Source organism: Carcharhinus amblyrhynchos, unplaced genomic scaffold (assembly GCF_965287045.1).
Source record: "Carcharhinus amblyrhynchos unplaced genomic scaffold, sCarAmb.v2.hapA scaffold_779, whole genome shotgun sequence".
Taxonomy (NCBI): Eukaryota; Metazoa; Chordata; class Chondrichthyes; order Carcharhiniformes; family Carcharhinidae; genus Carcharhinus; species Carcharhinus amblyrhynchos.
In genome coordinates this window covers 1-17,670 of record NW_027650519.1, presented here as the reverse complement: position 1 = coordinate 17,670, position 17,670 = coordinate 1, and the positions used below count along the sequence as shown (strand labels likewise).

General features: G+C 48.5%; 1 protein-coding gene across 1 annotated transcript in view; it reads right to left on the bottom strand.

The window, feature by feature from the left end:
• Window positions 1-14,578, bottom strand: part of LOC145340105 (ras-specific guanine nucleotide-releasing factor RalGPS1-like) — a gene marked incomplete at its 5' end in the record, with an annotated part of 43,091 nt that extends 28,513 nt beyond the window's left edge. The window contains 6 exons of the mRNA XM_080184530.1: window positions 2,198-2,324; window positions 5,397-5,489; window positions 6,273-6,362; window positions 7,213-7,296; window positions 11,907-11,957; window positions 14,480-14,578. Of these exons, the coding sequence (XP_080040656.1) occupies window positions 2,198-2,324; window positions 5,397-5,489; window positions 6,273-6,362; window positions 7,213-7,296; window positions 11,907-11,957; window positions 14,480-14,578 (544 nt within the window). The remainder of the gene's footprint in view (window positions 1-2,197; window positions 2,325-5,396; window positions 5,490-6,272; window positions 6,363-7,212; window positions 7,297-11,906; window positions 11,958-14,479) is intronic.
• Between the last annotated feature and the right edge of the window lie 3,092 nt (window positions 14,579-17,670).

Below are 17,670 nucleotides of genomic sequence, written 5' to 3'. Positions count from 1 at the left end.
ATTGGGAGTTTAGAAGGATGAGGGGCGGATCTTATTGAAACTCACAAGATACTGCGAGGCCTGGATAGAGTGGACGTGGAGAGGATGTTTCCACTAGTAGGAAAAACTAGAACCAGAGAGAACAACCTCAGGCTAAAGGGACGATCCTTTAAAACAGAGACGAGGAGGAATTTCTTCAGCCAGAGAGTGGGGAACCTGTGGAACTCTTTGCCGCAGAAGGCTGTGGAGGCCGGGTCATTGAGTGTATTTAAGTCAGATAGATAGGTTCTTGATTAATGAGGGGATCAGGGGTTATGGGGAAAGGCAGGAGAATGGGGATGAGAAAAATATCAGCCATGATTGAATGGTGGAGCAGACTTGATGGGCCGAATGGCCTAATTCTCCTCCTATGGCTTAATCCCTCTAACATACACACCGTGGGACACTAAAGGGGCAATTTAGCACAGCTAATCAACATAATCTGCACATCTTTGGACTGTCTGTTGAACTGTTCTTCAAACCTGTATGTTATCTGTTTGAGGATATATGGGCTGCCTGGTGGCATAGTACAGCACTGCTGCCACAGGGCCAGAGATCCGGGTTCAATTCCAGCCTCGGGTCACTGTCTGTGCGGATCCTGCATGTTCTCCCTGTGTCTGCGAGGGGTTTCTCTGGGTGCTCCAGTTTCCTCCCACAGTCCAAAGATGTGCGAATAGATTGTTTCGCAATGCTAAGTTGCCCCTTAGTGTCAGGAGGACTACCAGGGTAAATATGTGGGGTTATAGGGATAGAGCCTGAGTGGGATTGTGGTCAGTACGGCCTCGATGGGCCGAATAGTCTCTTTCTATATTGTAGGGATCCTACGATATCACTTGCTTGTTGTGATTTTCCCATAAACCCATCCGATACAAGCCTCCAGCGTTACAGATTAATGCAGCAATGGGTTACCGGAGAGAATGGCACAACTTGAAAAAGTGGACACTATCCATTTTGGAAACAAATGCAACAACTGTAGTCAGAAATGGAACGATTCACACAACATCTCTCCTGAAGAAAGCGGCATTAACATTTCAAACAGCATGGAAACCCAACCAGCCAGGATTAACACTCTAAAGTTTATTTATTAGTCACAAGTAGGCTTACATTAACACTGCAATGAAGCTACTGTGAAAATCCCCTAGTCGCCACACTCAGGCGCCTGCTCGGGTACACTGAGGGAGAACTTAGTACGGCCAATGCACCCTAACCGCATGTCTTTCAGGCTGTGGGAGGAAACCGGGGCACCCGGAGGAAACCCACACAGACACGGGGAGAACGTGCAAACCCCACACAGACAGTCACCCAAGCCGGGAATCAAACCCGGGTCCCTGGCGCTGTGAGGCAGCAGTGCTAACCACTGTGCTGCCTTTTACACTCACATCGAGAGAGAGGGGCCCTCAAACATGGTTTGACCTTACCCATCGCTTTGGAAATGGTTTACATTGGAACACAGAACCTAGAAACAAGAGGAGGCCATTCGGCCCTTTGAGTCTATTCCACTCTAAGTAAAATGGTGGATGATGTATCTGGGTCTGGGTGCCAATCTCCTGACTACAGCCTTTACCCCATGGGTTGCTTGACTATCAAAAACCTGGAATTCTGCCTTGAATAAACTCAGTGATCCAGTTTCCAATACTTTCTGGGGTACAGGATTCCACAGACTCACAACCCTCAGAAAAAAATCTCTCCTCATTTCCGTCTTATTCTTCATCTTGTGTTCCCTGGTTCTAGTCTGTCCCACAGGTGGAAGCGTCCTCCCAGGATGTACCCTGTCAAATCCCTTCGGGATCTTATATGTTACAATATGATCACCTTCTCATCCTCCAATGGGTCAACCTTTCCTCATTGGATAAGGTTCTTCCCAGGAACCAGATGAGTGAACCTTCTCTGAACTGCTTCCAATGCCATTGGATCCTTTTCCGGACCTGGAGACCAATTAACCATCACGGATGGAAAACCCAGCTGGCTGGGTGTCTGCTCCCGGTTACAAAGTGACCAGACGCACGAGGACAGCAACTAACAGGGTTCAAGGAGGAAAGTAATCGCTAGAAATCAAATCAAACTGGAGATACAACACTCAGCAAGTGGAGGTTACACAGCAGCACTCAGACGTGAGAAGATTGTAACAGTTGGTGAATACAGAGCTTTTCCCAAGGAGATTGGTGCAGATTAAACTCACCCAAATACGGAATGCAGGGTGTGGTTTTCAAGCGGTTGGTATAATCTCGGAGTTGTTTGTAGTTATGGTCTTTAGACATCAGGATCTGCAGCTTTTCAAACACAACTTTGTCCTTTCCACTCAGCAGCTGTAAGAAAAGAACAAACTTACATCGTAATGTTCCTCTCTCGTCTCAACAAATTGGAGCACTTTGGGATCCTGGTGAACCATCGTTTAGGAAGAGCACATTACACCCATTGTTAGTATCAACTCTGAGAAAGCGATCCTAAATCAATCCTAAACAATCCCACTTGATCCCCACTGCCCTGCATCAATCCCCAAACAAATCCCACTGCCCCACTCTCTCCCCATGGCCCTGTGTCAATCCCCAAACAAATCCCACTGTCCCGCTCTCCCCCCATGGCCCTGTGTCAATCCCCAAACAAATCCCACTGCCCCGCTCTCTCCCCACTGCCCTGTGTCAATCCCCAAACTAATCCCACTGCCCCGCTCTCTCCCCACTGCCCTGCATCAATCCCCAAACTAATCCCACTGCCCCGCTCTCTCCCCACTGCCCTGTATCAATCCCCAAACTAATCCCACTGTCCCGCTCTCCCCCCATGGCCCTGTGTCAATCCCCAAACAAATCCCACTGCCCCGCTCTCTCCCCACTGCCCTGTGTCAATCCCCAAACTAATCCCACTGCCCCGCTCTCTCCCCACTGCCCTGCATCAATCCCCAAACTAATCCCACTGCCCCGCTCTCTCCCCACTGCCCTGTATCAATCCCCAAACTAATCCCACTGTCCCGCTCTCCCCCCATGGCCCTGTGTCAATCCCCAAACAAATCCCACTGCCCCGCTCTCTCCCCACTGCCCTGTATCAATCCCCAAACTAATCCCACTGCCCCGCTCTCTCCCCACTGCCCTGTATCAATCCCCAAACTAATCCCACTGTCCCGCTCTCCCCCCATGGCCCTGTGTCAATCCCCAAACAAATCCCACTGCCCTGTATCAATCCCTAAACTAATCCCACTGCCCCGCTCTCTCCCCACTGCCCTGTATCAATCCCCAAACTAATCCCACTGTCCCGCTCTCTCCCCATGGCCCTGTGTCAATCCCCAAACTAATCCCACTGTCCTGCTCTCCCCCCATGGCCCTGTGTCAATCCCCAAACAAATCCCACTGCCCTGTATCAATCCCTAAACTAATCCCACTGCCCCGCTCTCTCCCCATAACCCTGTATCAATCACGGACTCAGAATCCTACAGTGCATAAGAAGGCCATTTGGCCCATCGAGTCTGCACCAACAATAATCACACCAAGTTCTATCCTCATAACTCCACATATTTACCCTGTCAATCCCCCTGACACTGAGGGCAATTTAGAATCCACCCAACCTACACATCTTAGACTGTGGGAGGAAACTGGAGCACCTGGAGGAAACCCACACAGACATGGGGAGAACATGCAGTCGCCACACAGACTGTAACCCAAGCCGGGAATTGAACCTGGGTCCCTGGCGCTGTGAGGCAGCAGCGCTAACCACTGTGCCACCCCTAATCCCATTGCCCCCACTCTCGCCCCAGTGCTCTGTATTAATCCCTAACTAAGTTCTGCAGGTTTCTGCCCGAGTGGTTAGAAATCTGAGAGAGAAGCTGAGTTGTTATAACACTCTCCTTCCTGATATCATCCTTCCCAAGGTCACTGCGACCGACACATTGTTCCTTTGGCTAAAGTTGATTAAAATCCACCAACGGGGATTTCGATTGGAGAAATATCTTCATGGCACAGAACAGTCTGGGAGGAACCCCCCTCAACACACACACAGCTCCCCTCCCCCTATCGCCCCCACACTTCACCAACATTGCACCTGGGTGGCCTTGCAGATTCTGAAAACACTAATATCTTGCTCAGGAGGAGGTGGGGAGAATCCTGACTGAATCAATGTAACTGGATCCTTACTGCGGGTATCCAGATTTGCCCCTCTAGAAAAACTCTCATTTTACTCATTCCATCCCTTCTGGTAATTTCAATTCATTTCACTGGCAATGCACATGTTCAATCTCACACTGTGATCCGCTGCTTATCCACATCTTGTTTTAAAATTAACCTCATTCGTAAACTTCCTCCTTCACCTTCACGGACTGATTGTCTCAGCTGGCAGCTCTCACCCTCTGTGACTGGATCCTGAACTTCCTAACTCACAGAACACAATCAGTAAGGATCGGCAACAGCACCTCCTCCACGATCATCCTCAACACCGGTGCCCCACAAGGCTGTGTTCTCAGCCCCCTACTATACTCCTGATACACCTATAACTGTGCGGCCAAATTCCCCTCCGATTTGATTTCCGAATTTGCTGACAACACCACTGTAGTGGGCTGGATGTCAGACAGTGATGAGACAGAGTACAGGAAAGAGATAGAGAATCTGGTGAACTGGTGCGGCAACAATAATCTCTCCCTCAATGTCAACAAAACAGAAGAGATTGTCATCGACTTCAGGAAGTGTATTGGAGAACACGCCCCTGTCTACATCAATGGGGATGAAGCAGAAATGATCAAGAGTTTCAGGCTTTTAGGTGTCCAGATCACCAACAACCTGTCCTGGTCCCCTGTGCTGACGCTATAGTTAAAAAAACCCACCAACGCCTCTACTTTCTCAGAAGACTAAGGAAATTTGGCATGTCAGCTACGACTCTTACCAACTTTTACAGATGCACCATAGAAAGCATTCTTTCTGGTTGTATCACAGCTTGGTATGGGCTCCTGCTCTGCCCAAGACCACAAGGAACTACAAAACTTTGTGAATCTAGCCCAATCCTTGGAAAAGCAGCCAGCATAATTAAGGACCCCACGCACCCCAGACATTCTCTCTTCCACCTTCTTCCATCAGGAAAAAGATATAAAAGCCTGGACCAACTGACTCAAGAACAGTTTCTTCCCTGCTGCTGTCAGACTTTTGAATGGACCTACCTCGCATTAAGTTGATCTTTCTCTACACCCTAGCTGTGACTGTAACACTACATTCTGCACTCTCTCCTTTCCTTCTCTGTGAACGGTATGCTTTGTCTGTATAACGTGCAGGAAACAACACTTCTCACTGAATACTAATACACGTGACAATAATAAATCAAATTAAATCAGTCTGTTCGATACAGGAGCTTCCGAAGAAACAGACAGTAATTTGGAAGTAGCTGGAATAGGGACCCTCACTTACCGCCCATGTATGTGACAATCTGAAGACTGGTGTGCTCTGCAAAGCTGAAATCACTGCCATCAATCCATGAAGATTGTGGATATTCTGAAGTTTCTGCAACAGATACAAACATGTTTGCAATTCCTGACCTCCGGGTCCATACAGCCCGTGAAATAACAGAGAGTAAATGTTAGTTATTCTTCTTATGATGGTCATTGCTACCAAAAGCTTTCTAACCATCAGTATCTGCATCACTGTGCTCGGCACAGCAGTTAGCACCACTGCCTCTCAGAGATCCGGGTTCGATTCCAGCCTCAGGTCACTGTCTGTGTGGAGTCTGCACATTCTCCCCATGCCTGCGTGGGTTTCCTCCAGATGCTCCGGTTTCCTCCCACAGTCCAAAGAGGTGCAGGTTAAGTGGATTGACCATTCTAAATTGCCCCTTACTGTCCCATGTCGTGTGGGTTAGGGGGTTACAGAATCGGATGGGTGATAGATGCTGAGTTGATGCAGACTCGATGGGCTGAATGGCACTGTAGGGATTCTATGGGCAGCAATATAGAAAACCAAAAGAGGAAATGCTGGAAAATCTCAGCAGGTCTGGCAGCATCTATAAGGAGAGAAAAGAGCTGATGTTTCGAGTCCAGATGACCGTTTGTCATAGCGAAAATGCTGGAAAATCCCATCAGGTGACCCTTTGACAAAGGGTGATCCAGACTCGAAACATCAGCTCTTTTCTCTCCTTACAGATGCTGCCAGACCTGCTGAGATTTTCCAGCATTTTCTCTTTTGGTTTCCGATTCCAGCATCCGCAGGAATTTGCTTTTCTCCAGTATATATGGATAACCAACGATCAAAGTCATTCTTCAGCCTGAAATCTATTATAGAGAGACTCACTTTTGCAATTTTGATGAAATGCCCCAGAACTTTGACTCGTATTTTCAGGGTCTGTTTTGTGAGAATCTCTTGGACAACCCAGAAACTGACCTGCAAAAGAGAAACATTCATTTATTTTGCGGCAATCCTTAATCGCACGGCAAGTTCTTTCCTCGAGCAGTGGTTTGGTCGAGAATGCTGCAAGGATTTAATTTTTTTCATTGAAATTATTGGATTAAAGATTTAAGACATCTCCCTGTCCCATCGCTTCATGATCAGGCAGCTGGACACAAGTTTAAGGTTCTATTCCTGCTCCTCTCTCTGGGTTCATTTTCTCAGTTAAATCCCGAGGGGCTGATCAAGGGGACCGATTACCGGAATCTCATTAGGGAACAAGTAGGAGACCTGGAGTTAGGGGTACAGGGACTGGGGGCTAGTGACAATCAACTTTTGAACTTCCTTGGACAGTGGGTGGACATTAGACATGTAATAGCAGCAGGATGGTCTTGAAACTAGTATAATTGTTCATGGCGGGGGTGATGGCCTGGTGGTATTATCACTAGACTATTAATCCAGAAACTCAACTAATGTTCTGGGGGCCCAGGTTCGAATCCCATCAAGGCAGATGGAGGAATTTGAATTCAATAAAAAATATCTGGAATTAAGATATCTACTGACCGTGAAACCATTGTCAGAAAAACCCATCTGGGTCACTAACGTCCTTTATGGAAGGAAATCTGCTGTCCTTACTCGGTCTGGCCTACATGTGATTCCAGAGCCACAGCAATATGGTTCATTCTCAACTGCCCTCCAAGGGCAAATAGGGATGGACAATTAATGCCGGCCAGCCAGCAACACCCATGTCCCAGGAATGGCTAAAAAATAAATAAACGGACCAAACTGTTTGTACATTTCAGTGTTTTTGCTGAATGATCTGATCATGTCCAATTTTACACCCTACCTGGTTAAATCTCCGGGTAAAAGCTACCACATTGGGAGCCAAAGTCCGTTTCTCTTTCTTGTTCCAACCGCAACCAGATAACTCCTGTTTTGGGGGGAGGAAAAAGGGAAGATTTAAGTCATCAGCCAATAAGAATTGAAGAATTTTCGCCCCCCAGATTCCAATCCGGATTTCACCATCCCAACCACCAAATATTATTCCCGCCTTTCTGACAAGGACATTGAATACTTCCTCATCTCCAACCCTGCACTCACACACAAACCAATCGATTAGCCCACTCGGAGTTCATGAGTAAATTCTGTATCAGTGATAGTCAGAGAGTCATTGAGGTTTACAGCATGGAAACAGGCCCTTCAGCCCAACTTGTCCATACCGCCCAGTTTTTACCATTAAGCTAGTCTCAATTGCCCACGTTTGGCCCATATCCCTCTGTACCCATCTTATTAAGAAGTCTCATAACACCAGATTAAAGTCCAACAGGTTTATTTGGAATCACGAGATTTCGGAGCGCTGCTCCTTCATCAGGTGAGTGGAGAGGTCAGTTTCACAAATTGGCACATAGAGACAGAGACACAATCGCAAGGTAATTAGATTGGAATGTGAAGAATGGTTGAAATGCGAGTCTTTACAGGTACAAACAGTGTGCGTGGAAAGGTGTGTGTGGTCGCATCTTACCCATGTAACTGTCTAAATGTTTTTTAAAAGACAAAATTGCACCCACCACTACTATCACCTCTGGCAGCTCGTTCCAGATACTCACCACCCTCTGTGTGAAAAAATTGCCCTTTTGGACTGTTTTGTATCTCTCCCCTCTCAGTGTAGTAACATAGAAAGATTTATCTAGGAGGAATAGGCCATTCGGCCCTTCAAGCCTGCTCCGTCATTCATTGTGATCATGGCTGATCATTAAATTCAATATCCTGATCCCCCTTTTCCCCCCTACCCCTTGATTCCTTTACCCCCAAGAGTTATATCTAAATTCCTTCTTGAAATTAGACCATGTTTTGGCCTCAAATACTTTCTGTGGTAGTGAATTCCACACATTCACCACCGTCTAAGTGAAGAAATGTCTCCTCACCTCCGTTCTAAAAGGTTTACCTCTTATCCTCAAACTAAGACTCCTAGCTCTGGACTCCCCCACCACCGAGAACATTTTGTCTGATAGTACCCTGTTAGAATTTTATAAAACTTTGGGAGCGCCGCACTGTCAGAGGGTCAGTGCTGAGGGAGTGCTGCACTGTTAGAGGGTCAGTACTGAGGGAGTGCCGCACCGTCAGAGGGTCAGTGCTGAGGGAGCGCCGCACTGTCAGAGGGTCAGTGCTGAGGGAGTGCCGCACCGTCAGAGGGTCAGTGCTGAGGGAGTGCCTCACCGTCAGAGGGTCAGTGCTGAGGGAGCGCCGCACCGTCAGAGGGTCAGTGCTGAGGGAGCGCCGCACCGTCAGAGGGTCAGTGCTGAGGGAGCGCCGCACCGTCAGAGGGTCAGTGCTGAGGGAGCGCCGCACCGTCAGAGGGTCAGTGCTGAGGGAGCGCCGCACCGTCAGAGGGTCAGTGCTGAGGGAGCGCCGCACCGTCAGAGGGTCAGTGCTGAGGGAGCGCCGCACCGTCAGAGGGTCAGTGCTGAGGGAGCGCCGCACCGTCAGAGGGTCAGTGCTGAGGGAGCGCCGCACCGTCAGAGGGTCAGTGCTGAGGGAGCGCCGCACCGTCAGAGGGTCAGTGCTGAGGGAGCGCCGCACCGTCAGAGGGTCAGTGCTGAGGGAGCGCCGCACCGTCAGAGGGTCAGTGCTGAGGGAGCGCCGCACCGTCAGAGGGTCAGTGCTGAGGGAGCGCCGCACCGTCAGAGGGTCAGTGCTGAGGGAGCGCCGCACCGTCAGAGGGTCAGTGCTGAGGGAGCGCCGCACCGTCAGAGGGTCAGTGCTGAGGGAGCGCCGCACCGTCAGAGGGTCAGTGCTGAGGGAGCGCCGCACCGTCAGAGGGTCAGTGCTGAGGGAGCGCCGCACTGTCAGAGGGTCAGTGCTGAGGGAGCGCCGCACCGTCAGAGGGTCAGTGCTGAGGGAGCGCTGCATTGTCAAAGGTGCCCTTCTTGTTTTAAAGTTTATTTATTAGTGTCACAAGCAGGCTTGCATTAACACTGCAATGAAGTTACTGTGAAAATCTCCACACTCTGGCGCCTGTTCAGGTACACCAGGGGAGAATGTAGCACTCTAACCAGCACGTGTTTCGGGCTATGGGAGGAAACCAGAGCTTCCAGAGGAAACCCACACAGACATGGGGAAAATGTGCATACTTCACACAGACAGTGACCCGAGCCGGGAACCGAACCCGGATCCTTGGTGCTTTGAGGCAGCCGTGCTAACCACTTTGCTGCCCGTGTGGGGGTGCTAAACCGAAGCTCTGTCCACCCTCTGTCCACCCTCTGGGCTGAAGATCCCACGAGTGTTTCGAAGAGGAGCAGGGACATCCCGTTGCCTGGTCGAGACCTCAGCACTGTTTGTGGGATCTTGCTGTGTTAAAGCTACAAATTCACAGGAGCAACTACACTTCACCAGTCAGTGAGTGGGAAGTAAAATGTTTGGAAATGTTCTGTGGTTTTTAAAGTCATCGACAGTTTGAAAAGTTGAACTAACTGTTTATTCGAAAGGAGTTGGCACAACTGGAAGTTTACAATAAGGTGATAAGGAGCAAGACACTAACAGATTATTAAATTTAGTCCTTCATTACAAGCCTATGATGTGAGTTCAGTTCAGGCAGTAACACCCGTGTAACATGGTATAATGTACACGTTAACAATCACTTCCGGTACATCGACACGTGAAAACATGAATGTGATTGTGATTGTCTAAAACAATACAGACGGAGTGAAAGGTTGGATCTGATTATCTGAAGAATCTTGTTTGGGGATTAAATTTAGAGACTGGATATTTCTAGGATTAAGAGTTTAAAAAAATAGCCCAAAGGAAACAGTTTGTAACTCATTAAATCAAGAGGGGAAATAAAACATCCCAAATAAATTCCCAGATTGAAGACAGATGTTTTTCCAGTGTTCTGGATTTTAATTACAGAACTCCATTCTTTGGCAGTCCAGATGTTAGCCATAAAATAATTTTATTGAAACATCAAATCAGGATTATTTGAATTTCGAGGGAAAGTGAGCCTGTGGGGGAGGGGCACAAAGGGACCTTGCCCATAGTTTGGAGTTTTATTTCTCTGGTTCCCGTGTTGTGAATGATGGAAGGAGAATGTCCCTCCCTGTTGGAAGCCAGGCTCACACACACACAGTGAACTTGATCAGGTCAATCCAATCGCCCAAGAGCCGAAGCTCAAATTACTGTCAGGGGATTACAGAAAGCAGCAACCTGCCTTCAGATAGCGCCTTCAGCAGAGTAAAGTATCTCAACGTGCTTCCGAGAGTTATAAAGCGAGATGAGGCATACAGTGACAGCGGGAGATATTCGAACAGGGGAACAAAAACTTGGTCAAAGAGGTAGATTTTAAGGAGCATCTTTCAGGGAGAGGGAGAGAGAGGGAAAGAGGAGGGGGGGAGGGAGCGAGGGGGGAGATGAGGGGGGGCAGGGAGGGGGACAGGGCGGGGTGCAGGGCGGAGGGGAGAGAGAGAGGGGAGGAGTTTGCAGAGGGACATAGATAAGCTACAGAGCCGGGCTGAGAGGTGGCAAATGGAGTTTAATGCGGAAAAGTGTGAGGTGATTCACTTTGGAAGGAATAACAGGAATACAGAGTACTGGCTAATGGTAAGATATTTGGTAGTGTGGTTAAGCAGAGAGATCTCAGTGTCCATGTGCATAGATCCCTGAAAGTTGGCACCCAGATTGGTAAGGTTGTTAAGACGACGTACGGTGTGTTACCTTTTATTGGTAGAGGGATTGAGTTTTGGAGGCATGAGGTCATGTTGCAGGTGTACAAAACTCTGGTGCGGCCGCACTTGGAGTATTGCGTACAGTTCTGGTCGCCGCATTATAGGAAGGATATAGAAGCATTGGAAAGGGTGCAGAGGAGGTTTACCAGGATGTTGCCTGGTATGGTGGGAAGGTCTTATGAGGAAAGGCTGAGGGACTTGAGGCTGTTTTCATCAGAGAGAAGAAGGTTAGGAGGTGACTTAATTGAGGCATACAAGATGATCAGAGGATGAGATAGGGTGGACAGTGAGAGCCTTTTTCCTTGGATGGTGATGGCTAGCACGAGGGGACACAGTTTTAAATTGAGGGGTGATAAATACAGGACAGATGTCAGAGGTAGGCTCTTTACTCAGAGGGTAGTAAGGGTGTGGAATGCCCTGCCTGCAGCAGTTGTGGACTCGCCAACATTAAGGGCATTTAAATGGTCATTGGATAAATATATGGATGATATTGGAATAGTGTAGGTTAGATTGGTTTCACAGGTTGGCGCAACATCGAGGGCTGAAGGGCCTGTACTGCACTGTAATGTTCTATGTTTTACCCCCTTGGCCTCTCCCATCCCCTCACTCCCTCCTGCCCCATCCCACACCCTCACCCCCTCCCACCCTCCTCGCCCTGGGCCCTCCCACCCCACCTCAACTCAGCCTCTCCCATCTCCCCACACCATACCCTTTCCCGCCCCTTGGCCCTGGCCCCACCCACCTGCCCCCTCCCACCTCACCCTGCCCCCTCCCACCCCCACACTCCTCCTGCTCCCCTGGGCCTGGCCCCTCCCCCTCTTACCTCCGGTTTGATGGCTCTGAAGACAGGGAGATCGAGTTGGGTGATTTGAGTCTGAAATGAAACGGAATATTTGGGATGAGCCACAAGGAGCGGAGTGCGGAATGTCCGCAGAATCCCCTCACCGAGGCAACCAGCAGATACATACCCGTCCCTGCTGCCTGCTCCCAATCCCAGACAGCAGCCTCTGCTCTGCCTCCTCACCCCCCTCCTCCAGGACTCTTCCCTTCACCCTGCCTTTATCCCTTCTCCCATTCCCATTCCTTGCTCCGGGATATCTGATTCAATGGAAACTAAACGCTGGAAACACTCAGGGAAGAAGGTAAGGGTGGGGAGAAGTGTAAACACTTTAACTCAATGGCCTTACAGTCTCGCCAAGGATTTCCAGCACCTTCTGTGTCAGCTGCAGATTAGCAGCAGCCTCAGTACGATACTTTACTCTCTCAGCTTTGAGGTGTTTGACAAAAGAACGCAGAGAGACTCCAAAAAACCTTCTCACCTAACGAGAACCAGAGGGCACAACCTCAGGCTAAAGGGGCAATCCTTTACAACAGAGATGAGGAGGAATTTCTTCAGCCAGAGAGTGGGGAATCTGTGGAACTCTTTGCTGCAGAAGGCTGTGGAGGCCGGGTCATTGAGTGTCTTTAAGACTGAGATAGATAGGTTCCTGATTAATAAGGGGATCAGGGATTATGGGGAAAAGGCAGGAGAATGGGGATGAGAAAAATATCAGCCATGACTACTTGGTTTCTCTTTGAAAGGGGCCAGTGTGGACCCAATGGGCTGAAAAGCCTCCTTCAGTGCTATAACTGTGGTATGTGACGCTAAGCAGCTACTTTGCAAAGTTAGAAACACTTGGTGAGAGATGCAGAGCAGCTTAAGTAACCACAGCGACGGAGAAATTATAGGAACAACCACAGTGACTTTAGCTGCAGGCTGAGGTGTGAAACACTTCAACAAGCCTGAGCTCTCCGAAAAAACCCATGACCTTTCTTTCTGTAGACTCAGGCTCTGCAAATAGTAAAAAACACCACGTACTGACAGCATAATCAGAACTGTGAAACCAGAGAAACAGAGGCACCAGAGAAAGGGTATACTGGCACTGGAGGGGGTGCAGAGGAGATTCACTAGGTTGATTCCGGAGTTGAGAGGGTTGGCTTATGAGGAGAGACTGAGTAGACTGGGGCTATACTCATTGGAATTCAGAAGAATGAGGGGAGATCGTACAGAAACATATAAAGTTATGAAGGGAATAAATAAGGTAGAAGCAGGGAGGTTGTTTCCACTGGGGGGGGGGGGGGTGAAACTAGAACTAGGGGGCATGGCCTCAAAATAAGGGGAAGCAGATTTAGGACTGAGTTGAGGAGGAACTTCTTCACCCAAAGGGTTGTGAATCTGTGGAATTCCCTGCCCAGTGAAACAGTTGAGGCTCCCTCATTGAATGTTTTTAAGGCAAGGATAGATAAAATTTTGAACAGTAAAGGTATTAAGGGTTATGGTGAGCGGGCGGGTAAGTGGAGCTGAGTCCACAAAGAAATCAGCCATGATCTTATTGAATGGTGGGGCAGGCTCGAGGGGGCCAGATGGCCCACTCCTGCTCCTATTTCTTATGTTCTTATTTCACTCATTGAGAGAGTGCCTCATTAACCGTACCCCCAGAACAATCAGCCCCACCCCCAGAACAAGCGAAACTGAATTAGTAACGGGCATCAGGTTGAACCGTTGACCACAGCTGACACATCAGCGCAGTACCGAGGGACAGCTGCACGGTTCGAGTTGTGGAGGGTGAGACATTAAATGGGTTTCCTCCCACAGTCGGAAAGCTGTGCTGGTTAGGGTGCACTGGCCGTGCTAAATTCTCCCTCAGTGTACCCGAACAGGCGCTGGGGTGTGGCAACTAGGGGATTTTCACAGTAATTTCACTGCAGTGTTAATGGAGCCGATTTGTGACTAATAAACTTGAACTTTTAAACCACGGCCCTGTCTGTCCTCAGATGGATATTAAAGATCTCAAGGCCCTGTTATCATAGAATCAGAGTATCTACAGTACAGGCCATTCAGCCCATCGAGTCTGCACAACCACAATCCCACCCAGGCTCTGTCCCTGTAATTCCACCTATTTATCCTGCTAATCCCCCTACGCAAGGATCAATTTAACATGGCCAATCAACCTAACCTGCACACTTACAGAATGTAGGAGGAAATCGGAGCACCCAGAGGAAACCCATGCAGACATGGGGAGAACATGCAGACTCCACATAGACAGTGACCTGAGGCCAGAATCGAACCAAAAGACCATAAGACATAGGAGCAGAATTAGGCCACTCGGCCCATCGAGTCTGCTCTGCCATTGGATCATGGCTGATATCTTTCTTATCTTCATTCTCCTGCTTTCTCCCCATAACACCTGGTTCCCTTATTAGTAAAGACTCTATCAATCTGTCTTAAAGACACTCAATGACCCGGCCTCCACAGCCTTCTGCGGCAAAGAGTTCCACAGATTCCCCACTGTTCAGACTCAGATACAAGACTCAGAGTTGCTGTCATTCCGCTCCTGTTCACTATGTTTCACTCACCGCAAACTGTTCTGGAGTCACCATCAGAACATCAAACACAACAGCGTCAAAACTCTTCCCGAGGGCACAGGCTGCTTTCTCTGCCACAGGCCAGCTCCCCTGGAAGAGGCAAGATATTAGGTCAAAATCAGACACAAATCCATCCGCAGATACAGCCAGTCCATAACTCTGATCACTAACACTGACCGAGTACGATTCACTCACACTCCCACACCAGCTAAACTTTATTCCAATTCTCATAATTGTTTATTCTGAAGATGGTTACCGTTTTGGGGTGTCACAGAGCCAATTATACACAGCAAGATCCCAAATTCACAATGTGAGAAGGATCGGGGGCTGGAGGGATTGTTAGCCAGGGCAGTGGAACATGTCTTTAGCTCAAGACACACTAACGTCCCATCCATTGACCCTGTCTACACTTCCCGCTGCCTCAGGAAAGCAGCCAGCATAAACAAGGACCCCACACACCCCGGACATTCTCTCTTCCACTTTCTTCCATGGGGAAAAAGATACAAAAGTCTGAGGTCACGCACCAACCGGCTCAAGAACAGCTTCTTCCCTGCTGCTGTCAGACTTTTGAATGGACCTACCTCGCATTAAGCTGATCTTTCTCTACACCCTCGCTGTGACTGGAACACTACATTCTGCACTCTCTCCTTTCCTTCTCTATGAATGGTATGCTTTGACTGCATAGCGCGCAAGAAACAATATTTTTCACTGTACACTAATACATGTGACAATAATAAATCAAATCAAAATCAAACTCTGCCCCATCCAAACCACTGGCACTAAAAGAGTCCCAGTCTATGTTGGAGAAGTTAAAAATCGCCCATCACCACAACCCTGCTGTTTTTACATCTTCCCATAATCTGCTGACATATCAGTTCCTCCACTTCACATTGGCTGTTGGGAGGTCTGTAGTACAACCCTAACAGTGTGACTGCACTGCTCCTGTTCCTGAGTTCTACTCATATGGCCTTACTGCATGATCCCACCAAGGTGTCCTCGCTCTGTACATTCTCCCTAATCAGTAAAGCAACATCCCCAACTCTTGTCATCCTCTCTAATTCACCTGAAGCATCTAAATCCTAGAATGCTAAGCTGCTAGTCCTGCCCTTCTTTCACCCAAGTCCCATAATTGCCACAACATCATCATTCCACGTAGCAATCCAAGCTTTAAGTTCATCTGCCTTACCTGTCATATTCCTCGCGTTAAAGCAAACACATATCAGGCCATCAGTCCTGTCATGTTTTGTACATTCTCTCTGTGTTTTATTTCCCTGAGCCTTACTGGACCCATTCACTGAGCTCTCTACAATCTCTGTACTCAGTACTGTACAAATCCCTTTGGATTTGTCTCTTTAGTTTTTCTGCTTTCCACTTTTCCCCTTACTGCCTTTTGTTTCTGTCCCCACTTTACTTCCCTCTGACTTCCTGCAACAGTTCCTATCCCCCTGTCACATTAGGGAGAAAGGTAAGTGTAGAGGGTACATGAGGAAGGTCTTTCTCACGCAGAAGGTGGGGGGTGTCTGGAATTCGCTGCCTGAGTTGGTAGTGGAGTCAGAGACCCTAAACTTATTTAAAAAGTACCTGGATCTGCACCTCAGAGCTACTGGGCTATGGGCTGGGTGTCCTCAGGCTGGTTTGGACAAGATGGGCTGAATGGCCTCTTCCTTCTGTGCTGTGATTTTTCTGAGCCTCTACGAGGCCCAAGAAATGGCTTTTTAAATGTCTAACACAACCTCTTTAATAGAAGGTTATTGTACTTTAAAAGTGAACATTGTAAAACTGTGCTCTGTCGCCTCCTGGTGCTCAATATTCTAAATTGCACTAATTAGCCACAGTGATAAATGGTACCTATTGAGTGACAAGTTCTCAATCCACCCCTCTCAGCACCCCTCCTGATAGTCAACTTTTAACTCCAAATGTTGATAAGCCAGGGTGGTGAACTACTGGCCTTATTGCTAAGTATTAATCCAGAAACTCAGCTAATGTTCTGAGGACCTTGTGCATGAGTCGCAAAAACCCAGCCTGCAGGTGCAGCAGGTGGTCAGGAAGGCGAATGGGATGCTGGCCTTCATAGCGAGGGGGATTGAATATAAAAGTAGGGAGGTCTTGCTGCGGCTGTATAGGGCATTGGTGAGGCCGCAGCTGGAGTACTGTGTGCAGTTTTGGTCGCCGCACTTACACAAGGATATTTTGGCCTTGGGGGGAGTGCAGAGGTGGTTTACTAGGCTGATTCCGGAGTTGAGGGGGTTGAACTATGAGGAGAGGCTGAGTAAACTAGGCTTGTACTTGTTAGAGTTTAGAAGAATGAGGGGAGATCTCATTGAGACGTATAAGATGATGAATGGGATGGATAGGATAGAGGTGGAGAGACTCTTCCCGCTCAGAAAGGACAGTAGGACTAGGGGGCACAGCCTCAAGATAAAGGGGGGGCGGTTTAGAACGGAGTTGAGGAGGAACTTGTTCACTCAAAGGGTGGTGAATCTCTGGAATTCTCTGCCCGTTGAAGTGGTGGAGGCTGCCTCGCTAAATATTTTTAAGACGCGGGTTGATGGGTTTTTGATAAGAGAGGGGATTAAGGGTTATGGGGAGAGGGCGGGAATGTGGAACTGAGCAGCGACAGATCAGCCATGATCTTATTGAATGGCGGGGCAGGCTCGAAGGGCTAGATGGCCTACTCCTGCTCCTATTTCTTATGTTCTTATGACCTGGGTTCGAATCTTCCCACAGCAGATGGTGCAATTTAAATTCAATTTTTAAAAAAAATCTGGAGTTAAGAATCTACTGATGACCATGGAGCCATTGTCGATTGTCATAAAAACCCATCTGGTTCACTAACATCCCTTTAGGGAAGGAAATATGCCATCCTTACCCAGCCTATATCCAGCCTCCCATCCATTGACTCTGTCTACATTTCCCGCTGCCTCGGAAAAGCAGCCGGTATAATCAAGGACCCCACGCACCCCGGACATTCTCTCTCCCACCTGCTTCCATCAGGAAAAAGATACAAAAGTCTGAGGACACGTACCAACCCGCTCAAGAACAGCTTCTTCCCTGCTGCTGTCAGACTTTTGAATGGACCTACCTCACATTAAGTTGATCTTTCTCTACACCCTCGCTATGACTGTAACACCACATTCTGCACCCTCTCCTTTCCTTCTCTGTGAACGGTATGCTTTGTCTGT